General features: G+C 40.9%; 1 protein-coding gene across 2 annotated transcripts in view; it reads right to left on the reverse strand.

Annotated features, from left to right (window-relative positions):
- Positions 1-462: 462 nt before the first annotated feature.
- CELF3 (CUGBP Elav-like family member 3) overlaps positions 463-18,143 on the reverse strand; it is a 70,495-nt gene continuing 52,814 nt past the window's right edge. For both annotated transcript variants that reach the window (XM_063439774.1, XM_063439773.1), the window contains exons 12-13: positions 7,332-7,468; positions 463-2,058 (exon numbers count right to left, since the gene is read on the reverse strand). In XM_063439774.1, the coding sequence (XP_063295844.1) occupies positions 7,341-7,468 (128 nt within the window). In that variant the 3' untranslated portion in view covers positions 463-2,058; positions 7,332-7,340. The remainder of the gene's footprint in view (positions 2,059-7,331; positions 7,469-18,143) is intronic.

Raw genomic sequence — 18,143 nt, forward strand, 5'->3', positions numbered from 1 at the left:
ATACATACAAACATGGATACTGGATACGCACACTCTCCCATTCGTACAGAGGATACCCATACATGCAGGCATAACCACAACCTTTCAAACATACTTGTGGTTATATCCACATTTTCTGTAACAGAGAGACATTCCCATACTGTATATATGGAATGGATCATTGTGGGTATGACCTTCTGTATGTGTGTGAGTATGCTTTTGTGTTTCAAAGCTGTTGTATACAGCAAACACCGACTCAAAGGAATCCATGTTTAAAATGGAATGAGGCAAAAATGTGATTCTTTGTTAAACTAATCTGCATATGCCCACCCAAAATCCATTGTGGTAGTAACATCACTGCAAATTTGTGATTTCTGTGGGCAAAGCAAGTCTTAAGGCTTGACTGGTGTGCAGATTTTTGTTTAACATTGTATTAACTATATATATATATATATATATATATATATATATATATATACACACACACACAGAAAAGAGGTCATAGCCACACATACACCTATACATACAGACAATGTATGATATGCTATAATTGTTTCAGTATGGTAAAACAACTGTTTGAACTGGGGATGGGGTAATTTCAAGCAATCTATCCAGAGCAGAAGGCTGCTGGAAGACGTTGTAGAAAGCAAGAGTGCAAAATTATATTGCATTTCCCAGAAGTCTGAAAGAAAAAGCTATTTAACTTCAAGTTCTGGATGTTCTGTTTAGGGTAAGGGATAATTTGGTATATGTTTGTGTATATTAGTTAAACCATAGACTGGGTTTCATTGTTAAAGCAGATCTGTCAGCTTTTGGTTGTTGTCCCTGTAAATGTATCTTCAAAAAGTGCATATTTTGTTTTTAAGTTTTCAAATAGTGTAATGCTTTTCGTGAACTATTATTAGTTACTATTAAACATCAGCAGAGTTGTATTTTGAGTGACAAATCCTGCATAAGTATTCACTTGCCTTCCCTCCTCTCCTAAAGCTGTTTGAAATCACTCTCTATAGAGAGATTGTTAAGATCATGATGGATGTTCTCCATGAGAATCAAGTGTTTCCCAAACCAGTCCTCCAGACCCACCAATAGTCCAGGTTTTATCAGTATCTCCATTGCAATAAACCAGGGAAATACATAAATCCTGGACTGTTGGTGGGCAAAGAGTACTGGTTTGGGAACCACTGAACTAACCCATGCATGCTTTGTAATAATGGAAAAATTGACATTGTAAGGATTAACATAGTAAATACAATGATGCTTTGAAACTCATTACCTACAATATTTGGTGCTGAAAGGGTTTAGGGGTTGTTGGGGCCTTAGGACTACAGCTCTGTGACATCAGAAATGCATCATGGCTCTTATACTCCTAATCCATATTATAATGATTGTATTGCACCCTTCATTTTCTGTAAGCAGAAAATCACACTTGTGTCCCATTGGTTAATTTTTAATGTGATGTAGGACAGGTCACTGGTCACTTTCCTCTCCAGATTTTTCAACATAGATATTTGCAGGCTATTACCTGCAACTTCTGTAGGTACCCCTTTGACCCCGTGGGATAGGGCTGCCTGTGAAATATGAAGACATTTTTTTTTTCAAATCTCCCTGTCCTCTGAGGGATTAAATAAACCTTAACTCTACACAATATGATCCCCAGAATATTCACCCCTGTGCCGTTGCATCTACACTTCATCTGTTTTGCAGTCAAAATTCTCTTGCGTCTTAAAACACAGTAGTTTTTTTTTTTTTAAGTTTTTTTTTTTCCTTCATCAGTCACTTAACATGTAGAAAATAAATCCGGTGTCCGACGTTTAAATGTTTAGCCCTGCTTGCTCCTCACCCGTCAGGATGTGCGCTGAGAGCCAGGAATGTGTCCTCCTCCTCCTCCAAGGCGCGAGGGGGAGGTTCTTGCTGGTAAGATTTGGGCAATTACCGGGTTCAGCGGTTTGAGTTTTCCCCTGAAAATATGGTATCCTTGGTCCAGCAGCAGTAAATGGAGTCCGTCATGAGGCATGGAAAGAGAAAGTAACGAGGGACTGGACCCAGGATCCCCTCGCACCCCAAAATCAGGTACACCCACTGAAACACAAACCAAAAGATGGGAAATTAGAACACTGATAATGTCTCAACAAGGTTACTGGCACAAATCACAAGTCCAACATGCCTGACACCTGACTCATCTGGGTTTGAATCCTGGGGAAACAGTGCTAGTGCAGACGTTTGTGGGACCAGAAAGAATGTAGGGCTTGGGACAAAATGGAAGTAAAGAGGTAAAGAGTTAGGTGTTTAAATGTTAATACTTTTATTTTAATATTGACTAACCTGGTTTACGTATTACACATATTCTGTCAGAGTCTGATTTTTGTTTTATTTTTCTGTAGATCTATCGATCCTTCATACAGTACATAAACAGGGACAACTACTCATTCCCTGCCCCACACATAGCACCCACTCAGTGTTGCCATAGTGTTTAATATATCCCATATACTGTATTTGCACTTATTACCAACCTACAGCAATTTGCTCCCACCACCCATTTAACCTACAGCACCTGTTTACTATGAAGCTATAGGTTGTGTTATCCCATTATCTATTCCACTGATAGCATGCACTGATTACTTAGCTACTGTTCTGTTCTCTCAATTCCATTCCTTCTATTCATATTTACCTTAGGGACTGCTGTTTAATTCTACCAGTACGGTATACTCATCATCTTTTTCCACTCATGATGTTCACAAATTATTTCCACCCTATCTTGATACATATTGTGTAGACTCATTACCTGTCCCAACATGTATGTGAGGTGGACACTACGGTGATCACAAGTTATAAGCTGATATGTTTAGTGGGTCCAAAAACAGTGTCTGTTCAGTATCTGGCATGGCAACGAGCAGTACACAACAGAAACTGAACCTTGAATGAAACCACATGGAATGAAAATATCAAATTTGTGATAATTTCATGTGACCTTGCAACGGAGCTAGTATAAACTCTAAACAGTATGTACAAATAATGCAAAATGAAAAATGTGGGAAAGTATCATTACAAAAACATACAAACTAGGCTATACTAGTGGCCACAGCCAGTAGAGTCATTAGGACTAACAGGAGGCATCACCCAGAATTCAAAAGTACCAGATGAGTGAGGAGCAGAAGCCACAGGGCCTAGACACGGCAGAGAAATGCTGCTGGAGAAGCCACAAGGTCGGGATGGGCAGGGTCAGGGGGTCATCCTCGGTGTCTACATGTGGCAGCTGGATGTCACCAGGCTGTGGCTGTGACCAAGGTTGTTTGCTCTGTGACCAGCTGTTTCCATGTACCACATACAACAGCCCCAAACTACAGATCTCTTTGGCTTCATACCTGCTATGCCTACAGCCTTAAACAATCTTAAACAAAGTTTGCTATCCTTGTGCTATGGAATTAAAAAACAACACCCTGTGAAGTTTTAACTGAGTCTATATGCTCTTTCCATAGGAAATATGTGTAATCCTCACTAATTAGTTCTAGTCCACTAGATAAATTTGAACTGCGAAACTTAATATTTTTATCCTAACCCCTTATCTTAAAGGGTTAGGAAAGGCCATGCAAGACAATCTCTGAGCATTCCATTTTGTATCATCTGGTTATAATGCAATTGCAAGAGAAGGGAAGTCAAGGTACAGTTATCTTGTATAGTTTGTGTTTCACCAAGAGAAATACTTTGTATGGAAAACAGGGTAAGGAGAACAGTGTGGAAAGTGTGTTGAAGATGACAGCCAGAGAGGGGAGAGAATAACAGAACAGATCATGTTTCAATTATCATGCAAAGGATGTGGAATAAGGGAAGCAAGGGTAGGAAGTCATGTTTGTAAGTGGAGTGTTATGAGCTTTAAAGCACTCTTTCCAATAATGTTTCCCATAATCCAATGTGGAGCGCTATAAGGTATGCATTCTGCTCTGCAGGTTCCAGTATTAATCTGTAGTAGCAAACCATTCTGTTGTATAGCACCATTTATGGGAGTGATAGAGCCCTATACAATATCCATTTTCCATTAATCTTTAAAGTATGTTTGAGTTGCATTAAATAAGTTATTTTACCTTATTTAATTCCTCATTATGAGGTATAATGTCAATTTAAATATAACTTGGTATCTTCACAAATTGACTATTTGCTCATCTGTCAACTCTAGTGTCTGTCTTCCCTTCAAAAATATTTCTGTATAATTTACCCCTCTTCAGAGACCTCTTTACATTCCTATATACCAAATTATCCCCATAAAGGATTGTGAAAACATTTCATGCCGATATAATTCAAGCACAAAGCAAAATTGTATGGAGAGTATAAATACAAAATAACAGGGCGCCACAGTCACTATATAATTATCAGCTTCATTTGGAATTGTTCTCAAAAGTAAAGAAGAGAAAAAACAGTTAGTAGATAAAAGTGAACAGTTTATTCAAATAAATACAATTCTAAAATGTATATATTTAGCAATGGCACAAACAAAGATGTGTAACAATCGCAAAAGTAGCCTAAATAGCCTTAAATCCCTATTTGATAGCAGCAAAACAATCCAAAGTAAAGAGTATAAAAATAAGGTGCATCAATAGATGCTTGCATACCAACTCACAGGATCGTCTTATCAGGGCTCTACGCTCTTCGTCGATCAAACTTCCTGGAAGCTTTAGATTGTTTTGCACTTTAGAACGTTGTATTGTGAAGCTAGATGGTGTTAGCGGCTATCCAACAGGGATTTAAGCCTGTTTAGGCTAATCTTGCGAATGTCGCACATCTCTGTTTGTGCCATTGCTAAATATATACATTTTCAAATTTTATTTATTTGAATAAACTGATCACTTTTTTCTACTAACTGGTTTTTCTCTTTTTTTACTCTTGAGAACAATTCCAAATGAAGCTGGTAATTATATAGTGACTGTGATGCCCTGTTATTTTGTATTGATACTCTCTATACAATATTGCTTTGTGTTTGTAAGAGGTTGGGAGTGACCTTAGGACAGAGGCTAGCCTGCACTTATTTGACACTGTGTGCTCCACCTATCCATCTATATTTGATATAATTCAAGGAATGAATGATTCATACTAGTCGGTAAATTGCAAGTGCACTTTATAAAACAGGCAGATGTCTGCAGCCAGTCAAAATAGTCCTATTATGCAAATCATGGTTGTCTTAACGATGACCAGGCTCACTTCCCTTTGCAGCCCCTACCTGGTCAAGGTATTATGTTTTAACGTGTGACAATGAGGTAAAGAGGTGGTAAAGAACAAAGAAGCAACAAAGTAGACAGCACAAGCCAAGGTTTAAATGCACAGCCCACAGCTAAAATCGCCAACCAGTTGCATTACCATAGCGTGGGGCAGCAGGACAGGGTACATTACAGACAGTAACAAGGGTGATGATGGGAACTTGGTGGAAACAGTGGGGTAGTAGTCAGAAGCCAAATTACCAAGAATCAAAATTACAACTGAACAGTCGTGAGAAATCTATCCAATTGAGCGCCTCACATCACCCTTTATTAAACGCACTCCCAAATACTTACTGGGTTTCTACAGATGGTTAATAAAGAACATTCTCTTACTGAATACACATTTTGTGAATTATTTTTTATGCAGTACCTCGGTATGCACTAAGGGGCAATGATTTGCTCTTTTCTATAATTTAACAAATAAGATTTTTTCTTGTTATTTCCGCTGAGGATGCCACCTTATGACAGTGATGTCATTAGAAAAAGCAACAATCTGGTAAAAAAAAAGTTTGTCAGGTGGGTTTATTGCTACAATCTGTTTGTCTGTATATATGTGATGGTCAATTAAAGGTATACAGCTTTGTCCTTCCCATCCAAAGTTAAGATGGATGCCACTCAGCGGAGCTAAATGGAAAATTCCCTAATGCTGCCTGAACCCCAGATGGGTTTAAGACAGATTGAGGTTGAGTTTCACAAAGGGTGTTGTGGCTCTTTATCATGGCGCCCTGTACAGACTACAGAGCACAAGAGACAACAAAATGACACATAGAAATCCAGATTTACACAGCACTCCATGCATCCTAAACACCTCTGGGATCTCCTGTAGAGCTGTTCCTCAGGGGTGGGATGTGAAGGAGGAAAAGGAATGGATGGGGTAATAAGGCAGGAGTCTGAAATACAACACGGTCATTCCATTGGATGCAACTTACAAGGGGCGGTGCTACGAGTCCCAGGGCAGCCAATGGTCGCTAGGATTACGTCAAAGCGACAGAGTCATCTCATGATTTGATTGGACCCTGGCACGAGGTGGGTGGGTTTCAAGCGGCAGAAAAAGAGAAGCTGGTTTTTTTTGGTCATGTGGTGTCCCTGATATATATATATATCAGTTAATAAAATATATACTACAAATATGGACCTACATGGATTATTAAATATATAGTCATTTAAATTTTAAATACACATATATATATATATATCATGATTTAATATACCTTATATGTAATTTAAATATATATATGTATATAATCATATTTTTTGTAAATTCATGTTTATTTTAATTCTTTATATTCATATACATACCTTTCCCTATGATTTAATTCGACATAGTCGATGATGAAATACTTTCATATATGGATTTAGGAAATATTTTGGAGGCCAGTAAGGTGGGGACATTACTTTTTTGCACACAAAGTATCAGCATTATAGCTGTTAGAAAATATTTACGCTCATGATACGGGAAGATGATGAGTTTAGGTTAGCAGTATGTAACCTATGACTTTACACTATGTATTACATTTATTCAACCACAATTTTCATCATCTTCCAGTGTATGAGAGGAGTCACAGTTTGCCTATTGATTGAGGTGAACAGGTGGTTAGGTTGGGCAGATGTCTCTACTGGCTCCACGTGCAGATTCCTAACTGTCTATTGTTCCTAAAGACACTCCTTTCTTTCTTTCTGCCTCCTGGAGCAAGCTTTAAGTTTACATGAAACTGAAAAGCAAATTAAAACCATAAAGAAAGTAAAATATAAAAAACAAATATATAATGAAAACATGAGGAAATCCACAAATCCAAAACACAGAAAACACAGAAATACCACGCACGAGGAAAACAGGACCAGACTCACAGCATGTCACCAAGAGACACCTACCGGGTCCTTACAGTAAAGCACCTTCTGTGCTGGACCAAGATGTACAGGTACAAAAGTTCCATTTGGGACCAGTGACCTCTAAGGCTGGATTATGATCACCCACTGACTGTATATTACTTCAGTCCCTTTGAAGCTTGTTAGTCTTGTATTGAGGAAGTCATGCTACCTAAAGCCTTGCAAATGTCCCATCCTCTTCTCTTGAGGGAGGTATTAATTGCTGTGTTTGGTACCCACCTGATCGCCTTAGTATGGCCGGTTGGCATCTTTTGGTCGTTTAAGTTGTACTTTAAGCCTCTTCATGCCGATCTGGAATCCATTCATTGCCTGAATAGCAGCTTGAGCGCTGCCTGGATTGTCAAAGCTTACAAAGCCTGAAAAAGAGAGTAATTATGTATTAGATGGCAATGCACAAGCATCAGGTATGAAGGAATGACAGAACACATAATGCACACATGAACAAATGAGAAAACGTGTCAATAGGTATAGTGGCCACTTCACTGGTTCTTTTTAGCCCTCTTTGCTTCCACAACATTTAGAATTATTGTCAATTTGGATACCTCAAGGTGCTGTTTTTTTATTTACATTGTGCAGTTTCTGCAGATTTTCTTAGCCACACTGCATCAATCCTCTCTTTCCACTGCATCCCAAAGGTTTTGTATTGTATTGAGGTCTGGATACTGTGCCGGCCATTCGGATATACTAAAGTTACTGTTATATTTAAGGCCACAGCTTGATATCACAAGTGCTTTTTTCCAAGGTAGATGTATCCATAATACAGTAGCTTTAAAGGGATGCACATTAAGGATCGATTGATATAGGTAGAGAGTGTGTATCAAAAACCACATAGGGAGTGATAGTCCCAAAAACAAGTGTAGTGGTGGTAAATAACCATAAAATACAACCTGAACATAGGCAGCTGGCAGAATGTTATCTACAAAATATAAATACAAAACATAACATAGTGTATACTGTGTAATACAAATGTATGCTAAATAAAGATGGACTACCACTCACATTTGGCAGAGCCGTACCAGGCTCTGTATAACAGGCTCAAGGGTGCCAATTCAGGCTGACGAAACTCCAAGGAATGACTGGAAAGGTTCCGTAGTAAAAAACTTATATTTATTTTGAGATAAAAATAAAAAGCAAACTCCTGGTTATAAGGGAGTGGAACCCAAATACAAGTGATATAAAAAGAGGGGTATCCACTTACCCAAACAGTATTAACCTTAGGAGTAATATAAAACAAGTATATAAAAAACAAACAAATATTGGAATAGCAGCAAACGCGTTTCGGCTTGGTAGCCTTCTTCCAGTGCTGTTATGTTTTGTATTTATATTTTGTAGATAACATTCTGCCAGCTGCCTATGTTCAGGTTGTATTTTATGGTTATTTACCACCACTACACTTGTTTTTGGGACTATCACTCCCTATGTGGTTTTTGATACACACTCTCTACCTATATCAATCGATCCTTAATGTGCATCCCTTTAAAGCTACTGTATTATGGATTTTTATGTGGTTTTTGATACACACTCTCTACCTATATTTACTCTGATTTAGTGTCTGGGAAACACTGTTGTATCAATTACTGTTGTATATTCACCTTTACTCCATTCCGTGAAGCGCCTACTCACTATCTTCTACTTTATAAGGATCGATTGATACTGATAATACGTGACCTTTCAGGCGATAAACGATACCGACATTCTGCCCCCTCCCTGCCTTTTACCTGTGACCAGGGAGCGGGACAATACACTGTGTCTGTGTTATTATTATATCTGGGTGTAGTACAGATATAGTTCAGTGTGTAGTACTTACATTGGAGAGGGGGCAGCCGGAACCCACTGCACACTATATTCCGTTTCCGGGAGGTCAATGCTTTGATGGCCAGGTGCTTGTGAGAGTTGAAGAGAGGAGCTCAAGACAGCGTGCACTGGGTCCCGACTGCCACCTGCATTATCGGCAATATCGGTCTCATTATAGGCCGATACCAGAATTGCTGAAAATGTTGAATATCAGCTTATAATATCGGCCAGACAAAAAATGTGTCTATTCTTAATGCACATGGTCATGAACAATGTTTAGGTACATCGTGGCTTTCAGATAATACCTACTTGGTATTAAAGGACCTGTGTATTTAGAGAAAAATACATATACATGTGTATTTAGAGAAAAAAAATTCCATATCATTATAGTACCCTTTCCATTCTGTGTTGCTGACACAAGTCTAAATCGTTCCATGTATTCATCCTATTTAATTTTAATTCAGACTTTGCTATCTAGCTGTTCCAGCAAAAAATCCTTAGACCAGACAATGTTTTTTTCTTAGGCTTTGTTTATCAGGCTTTGTCATGCCTTATCTTTCTGCTTACATGAGTCTTGACGTTGTCTTCTGCTGCTGGAGCACTACTTTAAGACTGCTTCATTGTGAGTATTTATAGATACAATTCTGCACTCCACTATTGTAAAGAGTGCTAGTGTGGCCTACATGTCAGCTGGAATCAGGACATTCCTTCTGACCTCTTTCATTAAGAAGATGTTTTTACCAACATAAATGCTGCTCGCTGGATGTTTTTTATTTTACACACCAGTTTCTGTAAAGTCTAGAGTTTGTAGTGTGTGAAAATCTTATGACTTTAACAGTTTATGAGATAATCAAGATTTTCTAGCCTGCATGTTTTCCCTTTAGTAATGTTTGATCATATAACTGAGCCTTTTGACCACATCTGCATGTTTTTTTACATTAAGTTGCAGCCACACAATTCATTTTTGGTTATATGCATTAATCCCTTAATGATGGAGGCAATTGTTTTTTGCCAAAACAATACCTAGAATTTGTGCTATATGCTTGTACCACCACAATGTAAAAGGACACTGTAGGCACCCAGACCACTTCAGCTCATTTCTGAGAAACTGCAATAATTACCTCTCAGGGTTAACTCCTCCTCTAGTGGCTGTCTGGTAGACTGGTAGGGACTTCCGGGTGCTTAGACGACTTTTGGCCGTCGAAATGACGCTTTATGAGGACTTCCAGCGTCACTGGAATCCCCATAGGAAAGCATTGATTAATGCTTTCCTGTGCGGAAATCCTAAAGCGGGCGCGGGACATCGGAGCTGGATTCAGGTAAGTGACTGAAGGGGTTTTAACCCCTTCAGCACTGTGGGAGGGGGGCACTGTAGGATTCTATAGTGCCAGGAAAATGGCTTTGTTTTCCTGGCACTATAGAATCCCTTTAAGGGTTTGTCTTTAAAGTAGAGATAGACCGATATTCGGTTTGGCCGATATTCCGGATTTTGGCAAGTATCGGTATCGGCACATCCATTAGGCGATACAGGCGGCTCTCTTAGGTCGCACCGGCTCTACGGGCACAAGAATCGAGTGACTGGCAGGAAGAAAGCACACAGCGCTCACCCCTACCAGTCACTCAGTGTAGCGTGGTTGAGCAGAGCGGACTGCGGTACAGAAGCTTCAGTATCCTGTACCCAGCTGGACTGACAGGAAGGGCTCACTGAGACTGTCAGTACAGCCGGGTACAGGAAACGAAATCTCCTGTACCGCGCTCTGCTGAGCTCGGCCACGCTACAAGAGACATAATGAGGCACACTAGAGAGAGGAGAGGACCACTAAGGATGGGGGGGACAACACAATAAAGGACAGGGAGGGAGAGAGAGAGGGGAGGGGAGGGGAGAGGACTACTAAGGAACAGGGAAGATAGGGGAGGGGAAGGGAGAGGAACACAAAATATTCAAGAAAATCTGACTGGCATGTATATTTTGTGCATTTACCACTTAATAAAAAAAAGATACAGAATATCGGTATAGGTAAGTTATCGGCTATCGGAGTAAAAGTTCACAGATTACTGGTAATGGTACCAGCTCTAAAATAATCAATATCGGTTGATCCCTGTTTTAAAATACCCCTATAAATATTATGTATTGTTTTTAAAGGACAGACAGGGCTTTCATTAAATTTCCTATATGTATAACTAACACAATATTAATTGCAAATAAAATGTTAAAAAAAAATTTCCCCCCACATTTTTGCATATAATACTATGATAAAAAAAAAGAAAAATGAGAAGGGGTGAGCCTCCTAAGTATTCGGGATACTCCTAAGTATTGGGGGAGTAACCCCTATTTGACTTAAGCAATAGAAGAAAGAACAAAACAAAACATAAGCCGTATATTTAGCAAGTGGGCAGGTACAGGGGTGGTATAATCTGATGTGGCCTACTAGAATAAAACTTAACTTTTAATATTGCTGAAACTATAAAATCACTAGTGCTAATTCAGACCGACAAACGTAAATAAAAAATGTTTTTTTTTATAAATGCCAAATGTATTAAAAGTTAGATTAGTATTGTCAAAATATAGAACTAGGGGCGGGGCCGGACCGCCGAGCTGGATGGTCGCAGGCAAAAGGAGCTCCTGCAACACCTCACTAAATACGACTAAACACGACTTTTCAACGAAAAGCAGACCGAAAGCAACGGTGCCTAAAGCAGAGGGACTGCTGGAACCAGGGAGAGGCTGGCTCATCGAGCTTCAGTCCCCTGGAGGAGAAACTTTCGTTACTACAACTGAGGCCTTCTCCGGCGGTGAGTGGGGCGGACGTCCGCTGTCCCACTATCCTGCAACACAGAACCCAGCATGGGGCACTAATCCAGGCGGACTCGGCCCCGTTCCCCCCCTATGGACCGGTGGGGGTGATCCCGGTCCTCACCCTAAGGCCCTGACTGAGATAACGCGGCCGAAGCCGGGGGTCCGACCACTACGTCCAAGATGGCGGGCGCCATGTGCGCAGGAGACGAAGGGAGGACCAGCACCCTCTCCGAGCCCACGGATAACACTGCGGCCCCTAACTCCAGACCCTGCAATACCGGGAAGCATGATAACTGCTACCTACCCTCGCAGCCATCTGAACCAGCGATGACGACGGCTGCACAGCACTACCCAGCACACCGACCTTTCCCGCCTGAACGGACCGAGCCTGTCGACAAGCGGGACAACACTGTGCGGAGACAGACCTCTTACTCACCTCCCACTCAGCCTGTAACAAAACGACCCACGAACCGACGACCACACGCAAACGACACCGAGCTCCCCACCAGGGCTGACTCCGACTCTCAGTGGACCAAGAGGGACAGGCACACTGAAACGCAGCTGCAGCCCTAGAGACACCAGCGAGAAACTTACGATGCAGCACGGCTGGACTGTGTTCTGGTGCCTGCTCTGGCGGACACTTGCCCCCTGCTACACAAAATGGGCAGAGCAGGTATCGGATAGTAGTGGCACTCCCCCTGTGTGTGAGGTTTCAGGACCTCCACGATAACGGCTCCCCGCACAGGCAGTATGGGTGGTCCCGGTCGGCCAGGGTGATAATAGTATTAAAGCGACTTCTCTAAATCTAGCCTGAATACCAGTCATAATTAAACTGTACTAGCCTTTGTATATAGCTAACGTTGTATATATGCATAATCTGTGTCGACCATAGACTAGCTTAAACACTGACCAAGCTTTATTACCATACAAACCTACTCTTAACAATCGAACCTAAACTGCATATAATATAAAATTAATTTTTATCAGTTAATGTTAACTTCACCAAACCCCCACCTAACGCTATACCAAGCCTAACCCTTACACTAACCTACCCTAACCTTACCCTTAACACCCTACTATCCGTAACTCAAAAACAGCATCAACCCAAGCCCAACATTGACCCTTACCTAACGCAAACTCTACAGCTAGCACTAACTCTACCTATACCCCTATTGGAAAGATGAGTGGTCTTTGACTACCATCTACTGGCTGTTTTCATAATTGCATTCTATGTGATAATGAAACCAGCATACTTCTTCCCAGCAACTGGCAAAGCCCAACACTGATCACAATTGGCATGGGCATAGGCAGGGAAACAGTTATGGGACTATGCACAAGCCTGTAACTAAGAAACACTGCAGCTGAGCATTATAACTCAGCTGCATTGTTAGGAATGGAGTTAAAGGGCTCTATGCTGACTTGCAGCACTAGTTACAGCTCATTGGTCAATCTGGGACCAATACAAATTGACCCAGCTGATAGAGGGGTTTCCTGGAGTGAGCAGGGATTTTACCCTGCTCACACGGCAATCTATTTTTTGGGCGTTAAATGCCTATTTTAAAAGCTGCATGCAGCTCATCGGTCAGTCTGGGTCCACTAAAAAGGCTCCAGCTGACAGAAAAGAGCACCAGGCATCTATTGATTCCAAGGAATCCTTTGTGTCAGCAGGGATTAAATCCTGCTCACGCACTGACACGTCCTAATGTTGTTTAAGTCTAAATGAGCAGGCATAGCTAATAGCTAATACAATGGACACTAAAAATATAGATAACACAGACGGAGCCCGAAGTTTACAGTGTGATACACAATGTAAGATGACAGACAAGGCACATGCATTGTCTTAATTATCTGGTAGACAGCCACTAGAGGTGGACTTTACCCTGCAAGGTAATTATTGCAGTTTCTCAATAACTGTAATAGTTGCAATTACAGGAATGAATATAAGAGCTGAGGAAGTAAAAGGAAGTCTGAATTTTACACTTTATTCAGAGAATTAGAGAAGACTTGCATTACTAAAATCAGCCTCATCACATAGGAACCTGGGTACTTATGAGAAGAGTCCTGATAGTTGATATTAATTAACGTTCCAAGTACCCTTGGTTAACATGGAGCCCCCTTTCATATTTTTAAAAGAAATGAATTCCTAAACTATACATTTCAAAATTAGGAGGATGTGGGAAAATACATGTCTTTATTTCAAATTAGTGATGTTTGGTTTTCTACTTCTTCAGATAAATGTTTAGTAAACAAAACTGAACACTTTCCCTGGCATCCATACTATTGAAGAAATTGGACTAGAGTTCCACAGTGCTGTGAAAAAAAGTATTAGCCCACTTCCCGATTCCTTCTATTTTTGCATATTTGTCATGCTGCATGGTTTCAGGCAAGCAAGATTTTAAATGTTATTTTATTACTTTAATGAAACAATAATAATAATAATAATAATAATAATAATAATAACAACAAGGTACCAACAGTCACATATGTTTGTGGTTGTGTGATGGCATGGGCTTGCTTTGCTGTCTCAGGGACAGCTGGAAGACATGCTGTCCTTGAAGAAATTATGAATTATTTTCTTTACCAGAACATTCTAAAGGAGAATTTCTGGTAATCAGTTTGTGATCTGTAGCTAAATAGTAATTGGGTTATGCAGGAAGTCAATTATTCAAGACAAAAAAGCAAGTCCGGTTTATTAATGTTTCTGGGTGGCCAACTCAAAGTCTTGATTTGAATCTCATACGAAAGAGGGCATGAAAGAGCTGTCCATGCTGGAAAACCCCCCAAGATTGCTCAATCACAGAAATTCAGCAAAGAAAAGTCGTCTAAAATACCTCCACAGCTTTGTGACAGGTTAAACTCCAATTATAGGAAGTTCTACTACAGTTCAGCTACAGTTGTTGCTGCCATAGGCGATGTAAGCATTTATTACATTAAGAGGGGCATTCATTTTTCACACAGGCCCAGCTAATGTTGGATTCCAACTTGTTTCCTTTACCCCTTAGTGACCAGACCGTTTTTCAATTTTTTTAATACCGTTAAGGACCAGGGCTCTTTTTACATATCTACGGTATTTGTGTTTAGCTGTAATTTGCCTCTTACTCATTTACAGTACCCACACATATTATATACCGTTTTTTTCGCCATTATTTTCATAATATCATATAGTTTACTCTAACAATAAATTATACAATATGATGAAAAAATAGAAAAAACACACCTTTTCAAACTTTGACCCCCAAAATCGGTTGCTCATTTACAACCTCCAAAAAACAAACATGCTAAATAGTTTCACATTTTTTTTCCTGAGTTTAGAAATACCCAAGGTTAACATGTTCTTAGCTTTCTTTTGCAAGTTATAGGGCCATGAGTACAAGTAGCACTTTGCTATTTCCAAACCATTTTTTTTTTTTTAAATGAATGCAAGTTACATTGTAACACTGATATCTATCAGGAATCCCTGAATAACCCTTCACATGTATATATTTTTTTTTTTTTAAAAGAAGACAACCTAAGGTATTAAACTTGGGTTATTTTAAATCTTAAATCTTTCACACTAATATTTGTGTTCAGCGAAGTCTACCGAGTAAAACAGTACCCCCCATGTACAGGTTTTAGGGTGTCATATAAAGTTACAGGGTTAAACACAGTGCTAGCAAATTAAATTCTCTGGACTTTCGGCCTGGGTTGTCAGGCCAGTCCCTCAAATTGCAATCATTAAAATGACCTAATTATGTAAAAATATAACACAAATATGCACGTAGAATTTAAATATCTATACATATTTATATATTTGAAATCTACGTGTATATTTATGAAATTATTTATTTTATTATTTATTGAATTATTTTATTTATTTAATATAAAAATACAGTTAGAATAAAATTACATATACACACATATATATATATATATATATATATATATATATTGTAATTTAAATTTTTGGAGAGGGGGTACTGTCTGGGCTGTCAGACAGGCTCCCCATAGAAGAGGAAGAAGAAGACCGATCGCCGTCAGGGGAACGGCGGCGATCTGTAAATATGAGGGAGAGGGAGGGAAGGTTTTTTTTTTTTGCTGTGCATATCATGAGTATCATTTAATAGAGTAATCTGCTGTGCCACAACAGCTACAGCGTGAATTTGTCAAACATCAAACATTTTGTGTAGTTAAAACACACGTTACGATAGGTAATCTGCACATTTTTAATTGTGTGAACTTTTGTGTTAAAGTGTGTATGGGAGAGCTGGAATGGATGGATGTGTTCATGGTATTAGAGATAGTTAGTGATGTGGTAAGTAAACAGGAGTAGTGCAAGGGGTGAGTCGGTGCGGGCCATCCGATGTGGAGTTGTCACGTTGTAACGTGTGGTGTGTTTGCTGGGATTAAGCGAACTGGCCCTCTAGTGATGGAACCCCTGATCAAGGGGGTTGCGGGTGGGGGGGGGGGGGGGGGGGGGAGCTGGCAGGTGTGAAGCTAGGCACCCACCAGGTAGCGCCCTGATGCCAGGGGCTGGAAATCGAGGAATGTTAGGTCCTCTATAGGCGACTCTCTTGTGTGTGTTATGTTGAACAGGTAGTTAGCAACTGTAAATATTACTAATAAACTAAAGTATAACGGTCTGCAGACAGATGTATAGTCCCGAGGGTGATCAATTCCCTTGCTGTGTGGTTGCGCTGGTGGCAGGTATGAACGGTACAGTTTGTGCCGGGTTCCAGTCGTGGGTGTTCGCCTGATGTTGGCTGTCATACGGGACGATGAGCCCAGTGCCTCAAGGAGTGTTGGGGTGTCTGCAAGCAATGCTATTTTGTAAATTGTCCCTTCGTGGTTTACCACCAGGAGCCTGGGGCCTCCATTGGTATTTGATGCCGGCTGTCCTCAGTTGGTTTGTGAGGGGTTGAAGAGATTTTTGCCACTGCAGGGTGGACCTTGTGAGGTTTTGATAGAACGTTAGACTTGCGCCTTCGAAGAGGAGTCCGGTCTTGCCCTGTAGTGCCGTCCAGATAGCAATTTTGTCGTGGGAATGTGTGCAGCGTACTATGGTGTCCTGTACGGTGGCCACTGGGGCCCTGTTGGGCTTTGGCAGGCGATAAATTCCATCTAGGGCAATTTTTCTGGCTTGGGCAGTTGGTAGGATGGTGGCTATCAGTCGTCTTATGTAGTGGGGGAGTTCTTCTGAAGTTACTGTGTCCGGTATGTCCCGTATCTTAAGGTGGTTGCGCCTGGACCTGTCATCCAGTGTGGCTTGGTGTATTGAGAGTGTTTGCTGCATAGCATTTATGTGTTGGATGTCCTGTACGGTGATCATACCTTCTTTAAGGTCTGCGATGTCGCCTTCTGACACTTTTACTCGGTCAGTGACCTTCTGCATGTCTGCTTTAATGGCTGCCACATTGGCTGTTAGTAGGTTTTTAATTTCCCCCACTAGGTTCTGAAGTCTCTTTAGGTGACCGGGGCTGATCCGTCTTGTGCTCGGCTGTTCAGGCTGCGTGTGAGTTTCGGCCTGAGGGGGGCTTTCAGGTGTGCCTGCGGCCATGCTGGTCCTGACCGGCGCCATTGTAGTTTGCGGCTGTCGTTGGAGCAGGATCCCAATGTCCTGTGCCCCTGATGTTGCGTGGGGTGGTGATTTTTGGGACCGGCGTCCCATCTCAGCAGCTGGTTCAGCCTGGGTTGCGGGTCTCCCTCCGAGTATTCCCGTTGGTGCGAAGGCTCCATATAGTGCCGCCAGGTCCAGGCTTTGGGTGGCGTGCTTGGCCCCGGTTTTCCACTTCTTCCTCGGCGCCCTGGCAGCCTGGTAAAACGGCATATGTGGTGCCAGAGGGGTGTTCGGGGTGTATGTGGGTGAGTTACCCGTTCAATAAGGTTAAGTGTGGTTTTTAGGTTTTTTTCGATGGATTTCAGCGGATCTGATGTGGGTTGCGTCCGCTCTGGTTCAGGCGCAGGCTCCGCCTCCTTGTTTTGTTTTTTAATAAAAAAAAAAAATATTTTTCTAATTTTATTTAATTATTTATTTCACTGAGTGCCTCGACCCCTCAAGGCACTCACTACAGGCAGAGCATCGGAAGCCTGTCTGAGCCTGCCGTGAGCCATGTGGGCAACCTGGAAGTAATCGCTCCAGGGGAGCGATCACTTAGGGTCCCTGCAGTGAAGAGCTGGTATTGCGCAATGCCTAGACATCAAGGCATCGCTGCAATTCCATTAGAGCTCTAATTCCCCACGGACGTATCAGGTAATTTTTCAAGGGGAGGTGACAGTGCTACGTTAAATATATTAAATTACAATTCAAACATGAATTTTGTGTTTACTTGGATTTCTTTCCCTGTTTAATTTTGGACGAGGAACTGAAATCATTTAACGCAACAAATATGCAAAAATAGATGAAATTCTGAAGAGGGTAAATACTTTTTAACAGCACTTTTTATGCATTTTCTCACTATAACAAA

The sequence above is a fragment of the Pelobates fuscus genome, chromosome 13 (genome assembly GCF_036172605.1).
Source record: "Pelobates fuscus isolate aPelFus1 chromosome 13, aPelFus1.pri, whole genome shotgun sequence".
Classification (NCBI taxonomy): domain Eukaryota; kingdom Metazoa; phylum Chordata; class Amphibia; order Anura; family Pelobatidae; genus Pelobates; species Pelobates fuscus.